This window comes from Protopterus annectens, chromosome 1.part2, assembly GCF_019279795.1.
Source record: "Protopterus annectens isolate FY-2018-M chromosome 1.part2, PAN1.0, whole genome shotgun sequence".
NCBI lineage: Eukaryota > Metazoa > Chordata > Ceratodontiformes > Protopteridae > Protopterus > Protopterus annectens.
This window is the reverse complement of record NC_056727.1, coordinates 957,702,115-957,725,645: the sequence shown is the minus strand read 5'-3', so window position 1 is coordinate 957,725,645 and position 23,531 is coordinate 957,702,115. Positions and strand designations below refer to the sequence as shown.

General features: G+C 42.7%; 1 protein-coding gene across 2 annotated transcripts in view; it reads left to right on the top strand.

The window, feature by feature from the left end:
- Positions 1-23,531, top strand: part of LOC122792187 (polyadenylate-binding protein 4-like) — a 1,135,653-nt gene that overhangs the window by 446,727 nt on the left and 665,395 nt on the right. For both annotated transcript variants that reach the window (XM_044059911.1, XM_044059912.1), the window contains exon 5: positions 7,380-7,474. In XM_044059911.1, coding sequence (XP_043915846.1) covers positions 7,380-7,474 — 95 coding nt within the window. The remainder of the gene's footprint in view (positions 1-7,379; positions 7,475-23,531) is intronic.

Here is a 23,531-nt window from a genome sequence, read left to right as displayed (position 1 = left end):
ATTGCAATAGGTGCTTATTACAGTGTTATGCAATCATATTTATATATGTGTATTGATTACAATAGATGCTTATCAGAGCTAAGTAATAGTAGGATGTTTGGAGGTCTACTGAATCTAGGGGAGTAGCTTGAGTTGGGAACTTCATGCAAGATGGGAACAGGAGCATTCCCATTAGGAAGTTAGATGGGAGTGGAGTAAGGTTTTGAAGGAGGATATGTTGCTAGTTGTGCAGATTAGCGGAGGAAGAGAATTCCACAGGCGAGCTAGGTAGGAGGACAGAAGATTTTTCCCTGATGGACAGGAGAGTTTGTGTAGTTAAGAGATTTTGGGAGTTAGATCTTGGGGATCTGTTGGGCTGGTGCATCTTAAAGGTGGTGGCCAGGGAGGGGCAGAGAGAGGGGTTAAAGGTGTGTTTATGGGCTTGAGTGAGTTGAATATATGTGAGGTAGTTGGGTAGTTCTAGCCAATTGAGTTTGTGAAAGGGTAGTACAGTGATGTGTTAGGGATCCGTGGCCAGTTGCAAACTTTGAAAATTTATAGTACCAGGAGGATAGCTTAGGGATGATTGTAGGTTAGTGAGGAGTGGGGCTTCATATAGGAGAGAATGGGATAAGGTATGTTGTAGAGTGTGTTAGTTTGGTGGGGGGAGATGTACCGATTGTGGTGATAGAGCATGCCAAGTTTCTTATGTGTTTTCTTGATGTTTGCATGTAAGTGAATGCCGAACTTGAGTTGGTCATCGATTAGGACACCTAGAAGTTTTGTATTAGATACTATTTTGAGGGGTGTATTATTCTGACTGGTGATGATGAAGGTATTTTTGTCTAGGACGGTGGTTTTTGAAGGGGTGAATAACATTAGTTTAGTTTTTGTGACATTGAGTGCTAGGTGGTTGTCTAGCATCCATTGTTCAGTTAAGGAGAAGGCATTTTGGGTTAGTTTTGTTCGAATGGAGGTGGCAGAACAGATTATGGTGGTGTCGTCGGCATATTGGATGAGGTGAGTATCAGGGATGGTCCGGTAGAAGTCGTTTATGAAAATGTTAAATAGCAGGGGCCCAAGAATAGAACTCTGGGGTACTCCTGTGGGAGTATTGAGGAATGGGGAGGTAGCTTTTTTCCATTTGACCGCTTGTTGTCTATCAGATAGGTAACTGGTAAACCATTTGATAATGGTGGGAGATAGTTTCAGGTTAGAGAGTTTGGTGAGAAGGTTGTGAGAAATGGTGTCGAAGGCCTTTGATAGGTCTGAGAAGAGGGTTGACACAATAAGGCCGGAGTTGCGGGCTTTAATAGTTTCGAGGAAGGTAAGGAGAGCGGTGGTGGTGCTGTGGCCGGGCCTGAAACCATGTTGTGTGATGGTTAGGAGTTGGTTGTTTATGCGATAGGGTAACAGTTGTAGGTGGATGCATTTTTGTAGCAGTTTACAAATGGGGGATAGGATGGAAATTGGACAAAAATTTGGGATATTATTATTGCTCCCACCTTTGTGAAGTGGAATAATGAAGGCCTTTTTTCCAGGATTGAGATACCTGACCTTCTGCAATTGACTGATTTATTAGGATACAGATGGGAAAGGCTATGGCCTTTGTGGATATTTTAAAGAAGTAAGAGGGAATTTGGTCTGGGGCATTTGAACCTGGTTTCAGCTTTTTTTAGGAGTTTTTTTATAGTAGAGATTGGGATGGGCTGTATGGAGAAGGGAAGGGGGTATGGAGGAGGAGGTAGTTGAGTGGGAAGAGGTACTAGAGGAGGAAGGAGTAGGTGACTGTAGGGGTGTGGAAGTAGGATGGTTGGTGAAGGAGGTAGTTTGGAAATGGAATCGATGAAAGAGTTTAATTGGGTAGCAAGGTCAATGTCAGTGGCATTTAGGTCAGGGCAGGGGTTTTCTTTTTTAGCAGGAGTAAGCAGAGAAGAGATTCCCTGCCAGAATTTTTTGGGGTTAAGATACTCAGACATTTAAGAATATCATTGGTATGGTAATCAAGAAAAGATGGCATATATTTGCATGAGGCTTTTTTGCCTGCTAAATCCAGAAAGGGCCATCTCAGTAGTGTTGAACATTTTTGGATAGTTTATCTTTTCAGGATATAAATTGGCAAAGATAAAAGAAAAGCTATAGCCGTTAATTATGTGCCCACATATGAATTGGTTCAGCAATATCCATATGTATGAGGACATGATATTATGACATATGTAGGTGTTTGTATTAAAAAGACTTCTGTTACGACAGCTAAGGATACGTTGGAAGAGACCAAACAAAAGATAATACAAAAACTGTGAAACTGGAAGCTGCTGTTTATAGATATGGATAGTAAAATACAAGCAGTGAAAATGTTTTTGGTCCTTTTAGTTTTCTGTACAGGTCAGGCATATTTTTATCAACCACAGGAGAAGTTGTGGACTATACTTAAGAGTTGAAAATGTGTCTGAGAGGGGAAGAGAACAAGAGTTAAGTGCGATACGTTGACGCTTCCAGTAGAACACGGTGGTTTAGGATTATCTGATCTAAATGGATATTTTACAGCTACACAGTTAAGGCTTGTATGTAAAACACAAGCAGAAGGTCATATAATTTAAAGTAGAAAAGGATGATGATTGGGGGGGGTTTGTGAAATAGAGTGTAGGATTTTGTATGCAGATCTGTGAAGAGAATAATCATACATAATATTAGTCATAAAGTATCAGAAAGTATTCTGAGAACTAAGTCAACACGAGAATGAAGAAGAGAGATTTTGCAAGTAAGGGGTACATAAAGTAGACAATGGATTTGGAATTTACTGGAGAAAAGTGGCAAAAGAACCATGTTTATTGGGAGCAGTTAACTAGAGAGGGAAGGTAATAGAGTGGGATGAGACCAAGAAGACATTTGTACTGCATGCTAGAGACTCCCTTCCCTATCAGGGATTGCTATCAGAATACAGGGAAAGTGAGAGAGAGAAACTAATCATAAATGAAAGACCTGTTGTGATAGTTTTTAGTTGAACCTAGAAGAGAAGCTGCTTTTAGAAAAGAGATAATTAGTCAGGCTTGTGAACTATTGCACGATAAGTATATGAATTAATCAGAGGAGGTTCGAAGAGATTGGGAAGCAAGACTGGAAAAGCAATTGTGCAATGGAACAATGGGGGGGGGGGACATGTATGGCTCCCAAGTATGTAGAAATGTCCAGAAAGTTTAGGATTTTTGCTTGGAAGCGTTACATAGGTATTTTTGTACCCCAAGCAGACTTCAAAGAAGTTTTCCTTGAGTAGATGGCAAATGTTGGAGGTGTGATGGGGGAAAAATAGGTAACTTGGAACATATGTTTTGGGAGTGTAATGAGTTGGTAGATTTTAAAATTCCCTAGAGAGCATTCTCTCAAACATTGGATGAGCACATTGCTGTAACTAAGGAAATTATTTTTTTTTTTTTAGATGGAACATAGGATATGGATTGCCTAGAACATAGTAAGGTCTTAAGTTTAATTCTGGTGGCTGCCAAAAAAGCAATTACTGAATAATGGAAATCAAAGTACTGAATATTGTAAAAGTGCTGAAAGTAGTGGAAGAGAGCCCTTTAGAAAAGGGAATGAGCAAATTACGTAGAAATAAATGGAAATTGAGAATGATACATGCAGAATAATGTTAAGGAGGAGGAGAAGTGAGGTTTAAGAGAAGGCAGAAATAAGCAATTCATGTAATGTTAGATTAATAGTTATAAAGAATGAACACGTGATGTGTAATGTATTTAAGTGGAAAAATGTTAATATTGTTTTTCCTTTTCTGTCAACATATTTGCCTATGTCTTAAGTGATGATTTAATAAAAGTGTTTAAAAAAAGACTTGTTTCCCTGTGCTGTGAGGAGGAGGTAATGATGGTTACTCACCTTGCATGTCCCCTTACCATATGACACAACTGTAATTGTTAATTGGAAATGCTTATCTTATAGGTTTAATTGATGCTGGTTTGAAATAAGAAATGGTGTGACCACTAGTACTGACTCAGTGTCTGGAAATTTTGTTTTATTTTTGACTTTTTATGCATGTATATATGTGTGTGCCTTGCAATAGATGGGCATCACATTGAAGATTGCTTCCTGCATTTATGACTGTTGCTTAGAAAGAAAGGCTCCTACTTTGAATTGGGTAAAGCAGGTATGGAAGATGGATGGATGGTTGGCATTCTGTGTGTTTCAGTTTTAAGCTGAGAAGTGGAACAGGGTTTAATTTGTGATCAGTAACTTCACTGGTACTCTTTGTTCCTCTCATACTGGTGCAAATTATGCTAACAAAACCAGGTATGATCATGTTCACAGGGACACAGTTCTGTCCAAAACAGTGAATCCCATTAAATGACCTGATTTTTAAGGGAGCAAGATTTGGGCCTTCCTTTCACCCAGGCTAGTTTATTCAGTTGCTGCTGCTGCCAAATCCCTCCTCCCCGCAAGCTGTTGTGCAGATGTGGTACACTCGAGTTCTGAGTGACTTGTCATTTTCATGAAAAGAACATTTACACAGAAATAACGGGGGGTGGCAGGCAAAGCTCCTCCCATACTCTTTATGCATGTGGCTTTGCCCCCTCTGTCCCCTTACTTAATATATCTCCTCTTTTGAGGTAACATAGCCCAAGAAGTTTTGCTCAAATGTTTTTTTGATCAACCAGGACTTGACAGACCATGTAGATCTTCACATATACCTATGTTCCCCTTTAATTTTATGGTTTTGAAAATTACATAAAAGCACTGTAAGCAAACTCGTCATTTTGTGCTAAATGACTGCTTCTCATACACAGTTTAATTGGCCTGGCTTATATTTTTCTTTCTACTGCCTCATATAATTAAAGCACGACTTGGCTCTGGGACATTTTTTTGTTGTTTTGCTTCCTTATCGCACATTATGTTGTATTTACATAAAATGTTTTGATCCTTTGTTTTGGAGAGGGTCTCCTTATTCCTTAACAACTGCATGTTATTGGCCATTATGTTTAAGATTTTTGTCTGAGGAAGAGCCTACAACACTGGGCGTTTGAAAGCTTCATTCCTGTGTCGTGGCTGAAAGCAATTTAATTGTCTGGGTCTCAGGCTTTCTGTGGAGAGGTAAATCAGTTGGTTTCTTACAAAGGATTGAGGAGCTCACTGTTCTGATAAGTGCCTTAGTTCCTCAGGGACAGTCACCCAGGGATGTTCTCCTATATGCTTGGCCCCCAAGTCCTGTGTATGCATACCTTTCAACCCCACTAATGAAGTTTTTTCAGTAAGCAGCCAGTAGCAGAGTGACTGTAATCCTTATTGCTCTCTTTTGGCCTTGCCAGATGTGGTTTTCCTTTCTTTAGGGCTTCTGCTGAGGTACCCTCCTTGGATCCTGGATCCCATTCTGGATCCCATTTCTCACCCAGTGGGCTTGGATCCACCCAACCTTTGAATTATCAAGGTAGCCACTTGTTTTCCCCAATTTCCTTGATGGCAAGAAATTCCACGCTGTCGGACCATTTTGCCCACATCCTTGTGCCTTCTCAGAAGTCATCTACTCATACTCCTAAGGTGTATGCTAGCAAGTGGAAACACTTGGCCTTATGGGCTGTCTCTCATGGGTTTGAATCTCTCTTCAGCACCTCCGGAGGCTATCTTGGATTTTCTTGTGGACTTGTTTAACTTTGGGCCTACCTACTCCACGACTAAAGTACAGTTGGCAGCTATTTCTTGTTTCCACATCAGTCGAGATAATATGGCCCTGACTCTCTGAAAATCTCTTAAGGCTTTTCTTAAAGCGACTTTGCTTCTGTGTCCTCTGGTGTGAAACCCTGTTCTACCTTGGAACTTGCCACTTATGCTTCATATGCTGGCTGCACCTCCCTTTGAGCCTTCTGCTACCATCGATCTTAAGTTGTTATTCAAGACTGTTTTTGAATGCTAAGGGGTGGTACAGTGGCACAGCAGATGCACTAGCTGTTGCCTCACAGCAAGAGGTTTCCCGATTAGATTCTTGGCTTGGGGTGTCTTCTGTGTGGAGTCCGCATGTCCTCCTTGTGTTTGCATGCGTTTCCTTTGGCTGCTCCAGTTTCCTTCTACATTCCAAAGGCACGCAGTAGGTGGATTGGACACTAAATTGGCCATAGATTGTGTTTGTGCTGTGGAAGAACTGTTGCTGCATGGATAGCCACCTTGTGGTGTAAAGCTTGACTCTAGATGATTGCCCCTGTTGAAGTGACACCCCGACCCCATGTGCCAAAATGGAAAAAAAAGGGTTGTGAATGGATGTCTTTCTGCCAAGCATGTGTCAGAGTTACAAGCCTTCTGTGCTGTTCCTCCAAGACTGTGTGTCCCTCACACTAGACCATTCCTATTTGCTTAAGATGGTATCAGAGAGTAATCAGTCCATTCATTTGCCAGTCTTTTTCCCCACATTTTCTAACAGAGGGTGAATACATTCTGTATTGCATTGACATTCATAAATAATTGAGGTGCTGTTTGGATAGAACAAGGTCCTTTAAAAAAATCGAATCACCTGTTTGTGTCATTTTTTAAGTCCCGGTGGGTGCTGCTGTTTCCAAGTTTACTTTCTACAAATGGCTTTCTGATTGTATTTCATTTGAGTATGGTTTGAAGGGGAAGTCATTGGGTTTTAAACCCAAAGGTCATTCCACCAGAACTATGGCTACTTCTACAGTGTTTTTCTCCAGAGCTGCTTTGGATGTCATTTGAGCAGCTGCAACTTGCATGGGTCATCGCAACTTTGTGTCGCACCACAAACTGGATATCTAGGCCAGGTGTAGGGCTTCATTTGGTTCCACTATATTCCCCAATATCCATCCACGAGACCTCCGTAGGGTGTTACATGGCTGGGGACTCTGTCTCACAGGTTGAACCCAGATGGAAAAGACAACATCAGATATGAAAATTATGTACTCACCATAACAATAGAGCCGTGTTTTCTGTTTCCATCTGGTTCAACCTTTCCCCCACCAACACCATTGCAGGGATGATCGACAAGGTTCTTTGACCTTTCTGCTTTTGAGGTTTAGATCTGAGTGTTTAGTGGGTGAAGAGGTGGCAAACTAGGTATGAGACAGTTCTGGTAATGTGGGGGTTATGGGTAGAGGAGGTGGAGCTTGCTGTGCTGAAGTCTTGTGAATCATTCAGTATACCATAGGTTGAACCAGATAGAAACAGACAATATGGACCTATTATTGTGGTAAGTACATACCTTTTGTGCATTCAGGGCATGTTAAGCTGTAGTGTTTGAGTTTAAAACTATGATGTGGTGTGACAGTTTGTAAAATAACTAAAAGACTACAGTAGACACGAAGTAATTTGACTATACAGCTTTTGTTGCATGTCTACAAATTGCTATAAACCAAGGAAAGGATCAATGATACATGCAACTGTTCTTCCTTCTGTAGGCAAAACCCTAAGTGTGAAAGTAATGACTGACCAGAATGGGCGGTCAAAAGGCTTTGGATTTGTAAGCTTTGAAAAACATGATGATGCCAGCAAGGTGGGTCTTGATTCTAATTATTGGTATATTTTTGATCATATTATTTTTATTTTAATTATAAGGAATAATTATCTGCCATATAACAGTAGCATATTGTGTATGATATGATTTGTAGGGCAAATGTTAGAAGAATCTTTTTGAATGCTGTTCACTATTATGCTGACACTTTCCAAAATAAGCATTTCTTAGTGGAGAGGAAATGCTATTTTATGGTATTATTGGAAACGGGTGTGCAGCTTATTTGGGGTGTATGATTGTCTTTAAGTTATAAAACAGGGATACAAGTCATGTAATGCCTGAAGATATTAACTGTGGTGAATTTACTGAGCTTGCTGGTTCTAGTAACCTGCTAAAAGCATAAGATGGTGGAATTAAAATCGGTAAATTTGCATACTGTAAAACTCAACTGACCTGCATTATGCTATGACCTGAACATCAATTTTGGTATTGTTCCCTGTATAAAGTTTCTGCTTTTCAACTTAACTGTATTGATTTCATTAGTTGTCTCGAAATGACATGCTTAATTCAGTGCATATTGTTTGTAGAACCCTGAGATGAGCACAACACGTTCCACTAATGTGAAGTCTCAGCCCTTAAAGTGATTTCCAGCACTACAAAATTGGCTTCCTTCAGATATTTCCACACCTGTCTGATGTGTGCTTTATATGTTGCAGATCTTTCAGATTTCTGTCATTTAATCTGGAGCTATGGAAAGGCCAGATTTCTACATCTCTTGGCCAAGGGTGTCTGACCGACGCACTGTCTTGGGCCCTCTGCTATCCATGGAATTTGTATTAATTGTTCCCCTTAGACTTGGGATGCAGAATTGTTAAATTGCATTATGATCCACTTGTTGAAGAGAATACTGACTTTTCTAGAACGGGTAAAGTCCATTAACAAATTGTTTTGAAATTTCTGAGAATATTATTGAATTCTAATGTATTTTTTGGGAAAAAATTGTAATAACTGAGTTTAATAGAATAGTTTCCCCTTTTGTTCATTTTGTACAAGTCCATTTGGCTTTTTCTTGCCAATTTCTTAGTAACTATTTTATTTTAATTATGTACTAAGACACAGTGCAGAATGTGTCATTGATCATTAATTCTCAAAGTGAGTTCAAACATGAGGCAAGGTAGTGTTTTGACTTTCCACAGGAGAGATGTTTTATGATGTTCTACATCCACAGAGAGTCTTTGCTGTTCACACAGATTAATTTTTATTAATGGCTTTTCTGTGACTTGGGTAAATGTTGTAACATTATTTTTCAATATCATTGCTGTTGTGTCACTTGCCATTTCTAATTCTTATACTTTATATGAACAATTGTAAAACTGAATTTATTTTGCTTCTCTGTTTAGTTACATTATAATTTTCTCTTGTTTAGCACATCATATAACAAATCTCTGTTTTACATTTTTTATATACTTTAGCTGTTGTGTTGACAGCCGCAACTTTTTTTTAGTGTAACATGGCATAGTGTAAATTACTGCAGTTTTAACCCACTGCAGTTAAGTTTATATCTGATGTTGTCTGCTCTGTTTGACTTCAACCTGTGGGACTTCAGATCTGACAGTGGCCATTTCCAAAGTGTTCTACTCGCTTTGCTCCACCTTCCTTACCCATAGGACCCTGTTCCTCACCCTAATCCTCAGATCTAGTTTGCACCATCCACGTTAGTAGCTCAGTCTTGACATTGCTTTGTGTAAACTTTGTGGTATCACTAGTGTAGTGTCTTTTTCTTTCTAAAACTTGCTCCTTTACCCTGTATTTACTGTTGTAGGTAGTTTGGCAGCTAGGCAAGTAGTTTCTCGTGATTGTAATTACTTGGTTTGTTTGTCCCATTAGTGTTTCCTGCCATTTTGGGTTGATCTCTTGTGTTTTTTGTTAGTGTTCTGTAATTGAGTGAATTTAGTGCTTTTTAGTCTCTTGTGCTTTGGTGTTTACTGTTTGAACATAGATAAAGGTTTTAAGAAATGTATGATCTGTGGGCACAAATTGTCATTGCGGGCAGGGCCGGCCTTAGCTGAAATAGCGCCCTAGGCGAAGTAGTGCTCCGGCGCCCCCTTAGGCCCTACCCCTAACATACTCACAAAACAACCCTATTTGAGCCACACCCACAGGTAAGTCACTCCCCAAGAAAGCCACTCCAGTAATTTCCTTAAATCATTTAAATGCATAAGAAGAAAAAGATACCTTGTAATGTAGGTAAACTGCAACTACCTTTGTGTACTTATTTCCTACTTTAAATACCAGAACTGGATCATAGTCAAACAGGGCCCTAGCAGGGTAATAGATTGCCCCTCCCCCCGAGCAACCCCTCTTGCAGCAACCCCCCCCTCCAACAGCAGCCCCCTCCCCAGCCATTCCAGTGTTCCATTACTTGGCTATTTCTCACCAGTTACCGTACACATTGTTCAAGTCTATCAGTGTGCATACTGTTTTCTTATTTACTTCCACAATGTTTACAGATATTGAAATAAAATAACACAAACACAGATAGCCATTTGCTAAACAAACAATACAGTCTTGCAATGAATACAGATTTAGCATGAGCTGTAAACTTCTCTGCCCTTGAAACCCATACTCATTGAAACGGCAAAACTCACATTCATTAAAATAGCTTGAAAACCCAGATTCATAGAAAATGCATCTGACTAGTGGAGGATTGTTTACCTTTGGGCTGTTTTCATAACAGACTACTTGCACACATTTTTAGGGCCATGCATACACGTATTTGTTTTTTGATTCATCTTCCTGACTGTATTAAATTATATTCCTTGTATAATACAGCACCACTTGTTAGAATGGGTTTTAAATTTGTAGTTTTAAACATTCTTTTAATAAGCAATGAAACAAAATGTATGAACCAATTATAACTACCCATTTCAGAAAATTTCAACCATAAAAGGCCACTCAAAACTTCTGTAATTATAATCCACCAATATCACTCGATACTCACAATCTCTGCAGAAGTAAAACCATCTGAATAATTCTACTTTAAAGAAGTCTGTAACTAATGAAGATGTTGCTACTGACAAACAACTTTACATTTTAATGTTTTATCTATAAATTCAGTGCCTGCTGCCCTTTTGCATCAGTTTGTCTGCTGTTGATGCCATCACTATATCCTTTTTCCTACCCACACCACCCTCATGCTACTTACCCTCTCTGTTTTTCTTATAAAAGGGCACCTGTCCCACAAGAAAATACATCTCCTCCCCTACTGCATATCACTCTTTCCTTCTCATTGTCCTTCTGTATGTTCCTCTGCGAACTCTTTCCCACTTTCTGCAGTCCTATTCACCCAATTCTTTCCCATTTTTAATACAAACATAGCACAGTTTGCTGTTTAGACATTGTTTGAGGTCTCAGCTGTGCCTGGAATGGTATGACAATGTATGTATAGAACTGCATCACTGTGAATGTGCTATATGCACACCAATGAGCCTAAGTCATGTGACCTGTTACAGTACTACCCAAGTCTTTACAGTATTCATGCTACCTCTACAAGTGAATTGCTTACTTATGTAGCTCTAGCACTGACTTGTCTACTATTACAGACTTAATCACTTGTGGGCCACTCTCTTCAGTTTTAAACATATTTTTTGTTAAGCAGATGTGCTATCATTTTTTTCTGAATTCTGGTCATAAAATACATTTCATGTAATCCTTCTTGCTAGAGTGAAATTTATTGTTTTCATAGCCCAGATCTAAATAGAAATTCAGTGACATAAAAAGAAAGTGTAAAGTGTGCATACAATAATGTAGTCTGTATAAGGACAAAATAAATAATGTGATCCTTAATCTGAACTGTACTGACAATATGCAGTTTTAAATTATATCCTGAGTTGTACACATCAACAAAGAATTCTGAAGGGTGGGGTAAAGGTGTGGATTTTTCAAGTGCAAGATACTAGGCAGAACAATCATTCCTTGAAACTCAAAAGTATTTCTGATGATCATTTAAGTGGTTTGGAGCACTAGCTTAACAATAAGTTTTACATATGTAACGTATATATTTAATAGTTCTGTGCTTAACCTGAAGACCTTTTACCCCTCAGCTGAGATGTTCATCGTGCTATGCTGCTGTCATCACACTTGGGTTATCCTGCCGTCAGGCGGTCCCGCACTCGGCCTGAATTCCAAAGCCTTGGTCCAGCGTCGGTTGTCGTCGCTTCTTCCCTGATGTCAGTGCGGCAGGGGTATAAAAGAGGCAGCCGACGCCATTTTCTTCAGTCTTTCTTGCCGCGTGGTGCCCGAAGCAGAAGCAGTTCGCAAGTGCCGGTCAGCCAGCTTCTGAGATTTTCGAACAGAATTTCAGCCGAAGTCTTCTATAAATCTAAGTACCCCATTGGGGAAACTTTTCTTGCCTCAGACCGATGTCAGACAAAGTTAATTGTATTTCTTGTGGGAAGCAAATACCTCATAAGGATTTTCATTCTTATTGTATTCCTTGCCTAGGCCCAGACAACGACATTTCTGGTTGTCGGTTTTGCGCTAGGTTCAATAAACGCACTATTAAGCGTCGGGCTGATACCGCCCGACATTATTTTGGCAGAAAATTCAACTACATTATGTCATCGGAACCCCCGACTACCACTATGTTTAAAAAATGCAAGGACAAAGACCGGCAGCCTAGACCTAGACCAGATACCAAGGTCTCGGTTAGGCCTGCCGCCGGATCTTCGGTACTCAGTGAGGCGCCTATGCAGCCCCTGACTACCGCAGATTTAGAAAATATGACTACCTCTCAGTCAGAATCTACTGGGCCACTGGAGCCGGTTCCTCCTCAACTTGCTGATGCCAGCCCTGGCGGCGATCCGGAGACTATGGACAGGCCTTCGGTTTCAGAAGGTGTCTTTAAACCAACGACTCTTTCCGTTAAGTCATACGCTAAGCTTCCAAAGGTTAAGAAACCGGGTCCACAGACTCCCACACAGGCCCCTATGCCTAAAAAACAGATGCTCAAAATGGCGGAGGACCTGATTACCCTTATCAGAGGTTCCCAGCCCCCTCCTGACAAAAGGCCTAGACTGGAGGAAGATTTACCTCCTCCTGACCAGGAATCCATTTCCTCAGCAGACTCTGAGGAACAGGATTACCCCTTCCCTCTCTATGAAGACTCAGATGCTGAGGAGTCTATTCCCTCTGTTTCCCCCCCTGAAGACTTCTCTTTTGGGGAAACCCTGCACACCATGAGAGAGCATTTCCACTGGGAAGGACAAGATTACTCTGACTCCAAGAAAAGACTCCGTGAGTTTCTTCTTCTGCCTCAGCATAGACCCCTAGCCATTCCTCCTGTTTTAGACATTCTGGATGATGTCTACACTGAATCCAGTCTAAATCCAGATTCCTTACCTCCAGCACCACCTAAACCAGACAGGTACTATCGAGTCCCTGACTCTTACAAGTTTTTATATAAAAGCCCTGCTGCAGACCCAGAAACCATTTCCCAGGGTCCCAAAGGGGTTAAGGCCTCTACTGCTAAGAATCCACTACCTGCGGAAAGAGATTCCAGGGCATTAGAAAGATGAGGGAAAAAGTGTATACCTCTGCCACTTTGGCCATGAGGGCATTAAACTGCCAATTCCACATGATTAAATACCAGCAGTACTTGCTTACTCAGTTAAAACAGAAAATGATCCCTCAAACAGATCAACTAGATTTCAAAGGGATGCAAGATTTGTTGCATGCAACAGAACAAGTGGGAAAACATACCTTGCAGTGTGGTTTTGATTCTTTGGAGGCCTCATGTAGAGCAGCAGTCACAGGGTCTGTAATACGTAGACATGCTTGGCTAAAAGAGCAGACCTTACCAGAACATGTCAAAGCAAAGTTACTGGATGCTCCACTGCAAAAGGATGCGTTATTTGGTGTCAAAGCAGAGGAAGTTTTAAAGAAGATGGAAGAAAAGGCAAAATCAATGCAAACAGTTAAAGATTTTTTACAGGTACAACCTCCTCGCTTCAGCAGAAACTGGCCATCAAAAAACTGGTCCTTTCCTGCTTCAGACAGACCCCAAAGGGGCAGGTACAGATGCCCTAGGGGCAGAGGCCACGCACAGGGTACCTTCAGGCCTAGACAATGGCAAACAACAACTCAAAGAGGGGGAGACGACAGATCTCAACCCTTCAGAAAACAAACTCAATGACTTTCCTCTTCGCCTGCCAAGCAAAATTGCCCAGGCAGCACCTCTAGGAGGAAAACTGGCTCTTTTCCCAAAAAATTGGCACATCATAACAAAGGACAAATGGGTTCTGGATATTATTACCCGAGGCTACAGATTTAATTTTCACACTTTACCACAAATGAGAGGCATGCCAAATCTGCCAACAAACCAATGGGCAGAGGCACAAAAGCAAATTTCAGCTCTCATGAACATGAAAGCAATTCAAACGGTACCTGCAAAAGAGCAAGGTCAAGGATTTTACTCAAGACTGTTTCTAGTACCAAGAAAGGACAAAGCCTGGAGACGCATCTTAGACCTTTCAATTCTAAACACGTACCTGGACATTCCCAAATTCAAAATGCTCACACTACAGCAGCAGCTTCTTCCCATGCTGGGCAAGGAGTCTTGGCTGGTAACGTTGGACCTCCAAGAGGCATACCTGCATGTCCCTATCCGACAAGATTGCAGAAGATACCTCAGATTTTTGCAGGCACAACGCATTATCAATTCTCTGCATTGCCCTTTGGCTTATCCACTGCGCCCAGAGTATTCACGAAATGCCTGGCATCAGTAATTGCATACTGCAGACAGCGAGGAATACAAATGTATCCATATCTGGACGACTGCCTGATCCAAGCGGACAGCAAAGACATCCTACTACAGCATCTGGCATTTGTAACAAAGTTGGCTAAGTTGCCTAGGGTACACAGTAAACAAAAAGAAGTCAAAACTAATAACCTCACAAGAAATAATTTTCCTGGGTGCCAGCTTGAATACAACGGCCCAGATGGCTTACCTCATGCCAGACAAGCAAAAACAACTGGCTCAGTACTTCAAAAAGATGGCAACTTCTACCCAGCTCACTGCAAGGAAATTACTGCAGGCATTGGGGTACATGGCATCCTGCATTCAACTAATTGCATATGCAAGGCTGCATATGAGAAAACTACAATGGTACCTAAAAAGTGTATGGTCCCAACACAGACACAGCCTCGAAGCAACTATAACTCTCATTCCCTGCCTTCAAAAAGAGTTTCTATGGTGGGCTAAAGCATGCCAAGCAAACAAGGGCCTTCCTTTTGTCTCACCTCCACCAAACCAAACCTTGCCAACAGATTCATCAGACTACGCCTGGGGTGCACACATGGCAGGACAATGCATACAGGGCAAATGGTCTGCAAACCAAAGGCAACTACACATCAATCAAAATGAGATGCTAGCTGTAAAAAATGCACTAACAGCCTTCAAGGACCTTTTACATCCAGGACAACTTCTAATAAGGACGGACAACACCACAGTTATGTGGTACATAAAGAAGGAGGAATGCACTCCTACCCACTATGCAGACAGGCAATTCACTTGTGGAACACAGCATTAATTTACCAAGTTCAACTGCAAGCACAATTCCTGCCAGGAAAAGAAAACATTTTGGCAGACAAATTAAGCAGAAATTTGACAGACCCTCACGAGTGAAGACTACACCCACAACTATTCTCAATGATAACTCAAAGGTGGGGACCACCAGACATAGATCTGTTTGCCTCAACCAACAATTGCCAGCTACAAAAATTTTGCACAAGGACTTATCATCCCCTGGCCTGGAAAGTGGATGCCCTATCATTCAGTTGGACAGCATTGTCAGTCTACGCCTTCCCACCTCTGCCTCTACTGACCCAGGTATTACTGAAAGCCAGATCAGAGAGACCACAGATGATCCTCATTGCTCCGGACTGGCCACGTCAACACTGGTACCCACTACTACAAAACTTGACTCGCAGCCCTCCATGGATCTTACCTCAATTCCCTCTGCTGTTAACCCAACAAAACTCTCAGATCCTTCACAGTCAGCTAAGGACCTTAAATCTAGCTGCATGGAAAATACCTTAAATTATCAAACAACACTTCTCTCAAAGGAAGTCCAGAATGTCATTTTGGAGGCCAAGGAGGCCCAGCACCAGAAAAACTTACTCAGACAAATGGAAAAGATTTTGTGTATGGAGCCAGGCCAGAAGCCTAAATCCTGGCATCCCAAATATTCCGCACATACTCCAGTATCTAACTGAGATGCTACACAAAGGCCTTTCTTTCACATCCATAAAGATCCATGCTTCAGCCATTTCAGCTCAATATGATACGGTTTCTCCCATTTTCTCTCATCCTTTGCTAAGGCAGTTTCTCAGAGGGGCAAAAAATATATGACCCCCCAGAAAACCACCAACTCCAACTTGGGATCTAAATTTTGTTCTGGAAAAGTTAACACTTCCTCCTTTCGAACCAGCCTTTTCAGCAGAGCTTCAATACTTGTCCTGGAAGACAGCCCTGCTGCTGGCTATCACCTCAGCACGCAAAGTCTCAGAACTGCAGGTACTTATGGCAGTGGAACCTTTCATCATTTTCCATCAGGACAGAGTATCTTTACGCACCAACCCTTCCTTCATGCCAAAGGTAGTATCCAGTGTGGCTCTCAATCAAGACCATACACTTGCCCACCTTTTATCCAAACCCACGGAATAAAGGAGAAAGACTCCTTCACTCTTTGGACATTCACAGACAGTTACGTTACTATTTGGACAAGACAAAGGCCTTCAGAAAATCTGACCAACTCCTTGTATCCTATGCACCAGGCTCAGAAGGAAAGGCTATTTCAAAACAGACCATCTCCAAATGGATAGCACATTGCATCCGCTTTTGCTACTCACACCACGGGAAAGCAGTGCCTGCTAGTATTAGGTCTCACTCTACCAGGGCTACAGCAACCTCAGCAGCCTTCCTCCGAGGAGTCCCAACAAAGGACATTCTGGAGGCAGCTACCTGGATTTCAGTGCACACCTCCACCAAGCATTACCACCTTCCTCTGTACTCAAAAAACAGAGCTGGGTTCGCCACTGCAGTTCTACAGGGCATCTTAGCTGCACCTAACCCAGTTTAGCTCCTACCACCCATCCATAGCTTTGGGACTCTACCCAAGTGTGATGACTGCAGCAGCATAGCACGATGAACATAGTACAGTTTTGTACCTACCATAAATGTAGATGTTAGAGTGGTTATGCTGCTGCAGTCCAGGTTACCCTCCCTCCATCCCATCTACCTAACAAGGCTTTTCTTATACCTCCATGTACTTCAACCTTTGGGATGCATGTCTATATGATGTATTTGCTTACAACTAATACCATTGTTTTGCACTAAGGTATGTTTTGCAAGCTTCTCATTTTGCCTTCTCAGTTTGGGGCACCTGACATCTGGGGCAAGAAAAACTGAAGAAAATGGCGTTGGCTGCCTCTTTTATACCCCTGCCGCACTGACGTCAGGGAAGAAGCGACGACAACCGACGCCAGACCAAGGCTTTGGAATTCAGTCCGACTGCGGGACCGCCTGACGGCAGGATAACCCAAGTGTGATGACTGCAGCAGCATAACCACTCGAACATCTACATTTATGGTAGGTACAAAACTGTACTTTATGGGGATGCTTTTTTGTCAGTCTGGGATGGTAAACCCAAAATAGGGTGCCACTCACGCCATCCTTGCTATAGTTGTACCAAAAGACATGCATGAAGCACATAAATGTGGTCTACTACAACATTAAGCTATGGAGCAGGCACAATGCTATAGTGAGTTCTGTATGACAAACATAAAATGTCTCACAAGATTTGTCTGACTAGAAGGCACTACTGTTTTCTAAAAATAAAAAAGAGGTAAATATGCAATTGTGCAGTGCATAAACTAATACAATAGTTAAACAACTCTAAAAACTTGCAGTTACAGATTTTGATCTGAGTTGTCAACAAAAGTAAGCAAAAAGAAAGCAGATTCTTTCACTTCTAAAATATGGAACTATAAATTAGGTGCTACAGCTATAAAGGAGCTTTAATATTCACATCATATCCATCCAATTCAAATAGCTCAAGAAAGCCTCCTTTATTTAACTATATCACGGCAAAAGTAATAGCCAAGTATTCTGACCTTAAAGTAGCAGGTTGCCAAAGCTGGCCACAGAAAGGAAAGAAGAAGAAAGGGGAATGACATAACCACTACCCCATTACATCCATTCAGAAACATGCCTTGAGTTCATTTATATCCTCAGCCATAAACTGGCAGCTGTTCTACATGCTGTATGTTTGGATGGCTTCATCTGGAAGTCATCGAAGGACTCTCAAATCCAGGGCCAGGCATCAGGAAAACAAACAATAGGAAACAATATAGATGGCTAGGAAAACAACTCTCATTAAATCAGCACACAAAACTCACCTAGACAACTTTTACCTGAAGAGTAGAAAGAGATTACCCTCATCATCACCTCCAGAGCAATTCCTTTTGAACTCATGCCTAAATATCTGCCCTGTCTTTTAGCCAAGCAAAGCTTCTAACAGCCACATGGCATGCCCATCAGATGAGACTCTGACATTACCATGTTAACCTGAGGATTACCTTCATCTTTGTATCACACGCAAAGACCGGAAAAGCTTGAGAAAGATTTTAAAATATCTCCCGATTTTTTTCTAGACATCGCTAAACAATAAATGATGATGTTCACGATCCTGTTGCCAGTCTCTTCCATCTCCACAGGTCTCAGCAAAAACAAAGACACAAGCACACGGTTCCCACAAATTAACACACACATACTGTCTAACACAACAGCACACACACACACACACACACACACACTCTTATAATAACAGAACGACTAATTTAAATTACATACAAACACATATACACACAGACACACTTTCCCTCACATACAGAAACGAATAGCTTAACTTACACATACTCACACTTAACACTTACCTAATATTAAATCTGAACGGCCACACATGCACCATGCACGCATGACCTTAACCCCTCTCTTCACTGAACTAACTTAAATTCCGTGAGTGACAACAGATTTTTTTTTTTTTTTTTAACTTGCTGAAGCCAGCCTCCTGGCCAACCTGAAGCTATAAAAGTGGGAGGGCACTTCCCCTTTCCCTTCACCCAATGGTATTCTTATTTTGCGATCTTCTCGGCGCCCTTCACTCAGAGATAAGGCGCCAAGAAGATTGCAAAATAACAAAAGTACAGTAATTTAAATAAATACATAAAATTCTGCCCTTTACGAGGCCGGCTGTACTGCGCCCTAGGCGGTCGCCTAGTTCGCCTATGCCTAAGGCCGGCCATGATTGCAGGACGCACACCTTATAGGTTCATAGGCGTTTACTAGGCTAATGATCACAAGGGCCTTTTTAAGCCTAGACATGCACCCCAAATCTCTGACAAGTTCTGATACCCTTGATAAGTGTAAGCATAGGCCTGGGAGATGAACCATTTGCAGGTTACCTGTGTCCAGTAGAGACATAGGTGTTAAACCAGGGATGAAATTCCAGTTTCCCCTCCAATTGTCCAAATTGCACTTGAATTGGGTTAGGGAGGAACTCTGCTTCACATGGATGGGGAGCCTGTTCCATAGACAGGGTAGTCTCTGGAATAAATACCCATCTCTCCAGCAGGGTAGTCTCTGGAATAAATACCCATCTCTCCAGCAGGTCCTATTTATATCACAGGCAAGGTTTACGTCTTTAGAATGGGTAATTATGGTGCTGTTTGTTTTGTGGATATGCAGGAGATCCATCAGATTGAGCCCTCTAAGTAGAAAAGGACTTAAGTGCATGCATTCCATAGGACATTTGCACGTGGACTCTTGAGTACTCCATTTGTGAAGGGTTTGGGTCCAGGGCCCTCAACAATTGCAGGGTTAAGTTGGTCCTCAAAGGACTTCTTCCCCTTGGGTCTTTGGGTGTTTTCCCTCTGCTCCAAAGGCTGGATCCGAGAAGTATCATCTGCGGGGCTCCAAGTCATTGAAAGGGGATTGAAAGAAATCTTCTTTGTCTGCCCCCAGTCCTTCTGATTTGGATTTGCTGGATCCGAAGATCCCACAACCTTCAGGTTACCCTGCTGCTCCGGTGCTAACATTGGCTCTGACCATTATCTGTCCCATCAGCCAGTAAGGCTTTGTCTCCAGCTTAGAGTCTTCAAAGCCATTTCTACTTGGGGCCTAACTAGTACAGCAGTTTTCCCCTTCTCCCCTTCCATTCGACCAGAGCCATTGCCAGAGTCTTCTCCTTCCCCACTTCGGTTCTGAGCTTCTCCGGCCTGAATCAGATGGACAGGTTGATCTTCCTCGAAAAGGCCTTCTGAACCTCCATCAGTGGCACCATCCATCCGGTCATTGAGTCCAGTAGGCAGCATCAAAACTTTGGATTTGGAACATTTGAGAAGGTTCACAGGCTCCAGGCCCCTTGGCTACTTGGCTTCTTCCTTTGGTCCCAAGGTCTTAGGGCCTGGCTGCATTCCCACCTTCTAGCTTGGCCAGCCTCTGCTCCAACCCATTCCTTGGTTGTGTCAACTCCTTTTACTTTGGGGCCTATGGGAACTCAGAGCTGTGGTGTCGAAGTTGGGATTTCTGGGTCAGAATCTTCTCTCTGACTCGGGGCTTCAGCTTTAGACAGCTTGGCTCCAATCTCAGTGGCACGGCTAGGGATGTATTTGGTTCCTTCACGTGGTGGGACTCTCTTTTCCGAGAGGCCTTCTTCTGTTTCAGCCTTCAGTGTCTGAGAGAGGATGTTCTCTACTCAAGAGAAGGGTCGAGTTTTGCTGGCTGGTGTCCCTTCCCCATTTTCATTTGGGCTTGTGACCAGTCATCAGTCTGCTCCGGGACAGCCTGCGTCTGTGGATCTCTATACTGCTCCCCTGGTGGAGCTTTCTGTTTCTTCCCCCTCCCCCCAGCTTTGCTGGGATGGAAGTTTTCATGGAACAGGACATCTAAGAAGAAATACGTAGACTACCCGGAGGAGTCTCTCACAGAGAGTACTGACCTAGAGGATGGAGAAGGGTCCCCTAAGTCTTGAAGGGATGATGCATCTTTGGTGATCTGTTGGAGCTGCTTTGCCAATGCAGGGGCTGGACCACAGAATCCGCTTCTCCAGAGGGTCACTATTCTTGGGGGCCTTCGGCGTAGGCCCATCCATGCTTTGGGTGGTTCCCCCTCAGAACGCTCTTATAGAACTTGTGTCCAGGAGGCCGTGGGAGGAACAGATTCCCAAGAAACTGGTCAAGATTCTTGCTCCCAACAAAGACCATCTGCATTGGAGTAAGAGCCCAGCCATAGATGCTATTTTGGTGGCGGCGGCCACCAAGAAGGAAATCTCTGAGGAAAGCTCCTCTGTTCATCCCCTGAACAGTGAGTCTCGGGCTTTAGACTGTTTGGGGAATTTGAATGCAGCTGATGGAGCTTCTGAAATGGCTGGCTGTGGCATTGCCATGCACCGTTTTTCTTGGATGCATTTATGTAACTTTGCAGAGTGCTTCAATTTGTCCTTTGTCAGTGCCCCTTTTGATGACTCTTCTCTCTTTGGGCCAAAAGTCAAGGATAATCTAATAATGAGTGAGCAAGACAGGAAGACGCTGCCCTTCATAGGGGGTTAATTTTTCCACCCCACACTGGAACTTTTCAAGGAACCAAAAAGTGGGCAAGTGTTTCTTCAGAAAGTCACAGCAGTCTTTTCAGGACATTCTTTCAGAGGGCTCCTCCCAAGGTCTGGAGGAATTATAATGGACATTGCCAACGAGGTATGGGTGGTCTGCAGAATCAGGAGTTCCACAGGGTGTTCTGTGGGGCATTCCAGCTGTCCTGAAGGGTTGCCTGACTGTCCTACTCCAGAGGCAGTCTAGGATCATTTTGCTCTTCACCCATTAGCGTGGGAGGCCATCACTTTAGACTCATGGGTGCTAAGAGTTGTATCCAGGGGTTACTTCATTCCCTTTTCAGAAATTCCAAAATTGCATCAAAAGCAACTTCCTGACATTCTACCCCATCAGAAATGTCATCCATGAATTCACAACAGACCAGCAAGGATCTGGGGTCTCTTCCAGATTCTTTTTAGTTCCAAAAAAGAGAGAGAATCTGAGGTCCATTTTGGATTTGGGCAGACTGAATCAGTTTGTGAAAAGGACAATGTTCCAGATGGGCACAGTGCAGTACATCTTTACCTCTGCTGAGAAAGGATACCTCAAGGATGCCTACAATCGTATCAAGATAGACAGATGCTTCAGGATGTTTTTGCTGTTCCAGCAGGGGGGGGGCATTCATTTTCAGTTCAGGCCCCTGCCATTTGGACTCTCCACCGCCCCTACCCCTGGGTGTTTACCAAATGTATGGCAGTGGTTTCAGCCTTGCTGTGGGTGCAGGGTTTTCAGGTCTTTTTGTACCTGGATGACGGGCTGCTTACCACCCCAACAAGGGCATCCACTGACCATGGTCAGGGATTCCTTACTCCATCTGTGCAACTAGCTAAGTATTAGTCAATTATCCCAAGTTGAGCTTTCAGCCAACTCAAGTTTTTGAGTTTGTAGGTTGCCGCCTGGATACAATCAGTCGATAGCCAGGTTGCCACTTTCAAGTATCCAGTCTTTGTGCGCAAGCCTTATTGGTAATTGCAGTCTTGAAACCCCCAGCTAAAATGGTTATGAAACTTTTAATTCACATATCAGCATCCATTGCGTTGGTTCCTCTAGCCAGATATATGAGAGCTCTACAGTGGACTCTGGTTCCTCAGTGGTCTTTTCTAACCCATCCAATGGACTTTTCAGTACTACTGACAGGGATATGTCACAACGAAATTTGTTGGTGGTTGCAGTCTCCTTTAGTAACCAAGGGAATACCATCCATTCTTCCATCTCCATCGGTTATGGTCACCATGGACACCTCCCTCATTAATTGTGGAAGGTGCATTTTGAAGGGAGGGACAGTTCAAGGGACCTGGTTGTCTGTAGAGGCCCACCTTCACATCAGTGTTTCAGAGATGAGAACAGATTTCCTTGCGTTGCAGGTTTTTCAGGACGTCCTTCCCAGAGGTGTGATTGGGATTCAGATGGACAGTATGTTGGCCGTCTGATACCTGAACAAACAGGGGAGAGCACGTTCTTATCCTCTTTGTTGAGTGGCCATGAGGGTTTGGCAAGAGATGATTTCTCTACGGTTTATGGGGGCAACGCACATCTTGAGGAAAAGCAATATTCTGGCAGACAGCCTCAGCAGGAGCATTCTGTTACCACATGAGTGGTACCTAAATCCAAGGGGTGCAACTCAGAGTTTTCAGCATTGGGGCACTCCATGTTGCTTTGTGTCCCCATCCAATACTAAGTGCATCAGTTATTATTCCTTAGTTCACCCTCCAGGACAGTCAGTGTAGGACATTGTGCATGTTGGCCCACAGTGCTCCTGTACACTAATCCCCCAGTTCCTTTACTGATAGTTTCTTCAGAAGGCCCATTACAGAGCCACTATGATCCTCATAGCCCCCCTTTTGGCCTCATCAGGTGTGGTTTCCCTTCCTCTGGCCTCTTCTGAAGTACCTGTCCTTAGGTACTAGATCCCATCCTGGATCTCGTTTCTCACCCAGCAGGTCTGGATCCCCCAAATCTGCAGTCCCTCAAATTAACCACATGATTCCTTCGAGTTCCAATGATGGTCAGAATTCCCAAGCTTTCACAGACTGTTCATATTTTGTTCTCATTTCAAAAACAGTCCACCAGTAAGGAGGTTTTATGTGGGTAGAATCTCGTAATATTGATTCTTTCTCCACCCCTTTGGATTCAGTTTTGGATTTTCTCACCAAGATGTTTCAGTGCCTCTGGCTTCCCATAAGATATCCAAGGCATTCCTTAAGGGTACTTTTTGCTACATCCCCCAGTGTAGGATCCAGTCCCTGCCTGGGATTTGCCTTTTGTGTTGCAGGCCCTCCATTTGGACCTTCGGCTACTTCTGACTTGAAGCTTTTGTTGTGGAAAACTTTTGTTTTTGGTTGCAATTATTTTTGCCAGGAGATTTTTGGAATTGCATGCTCTTGAGTCTTCA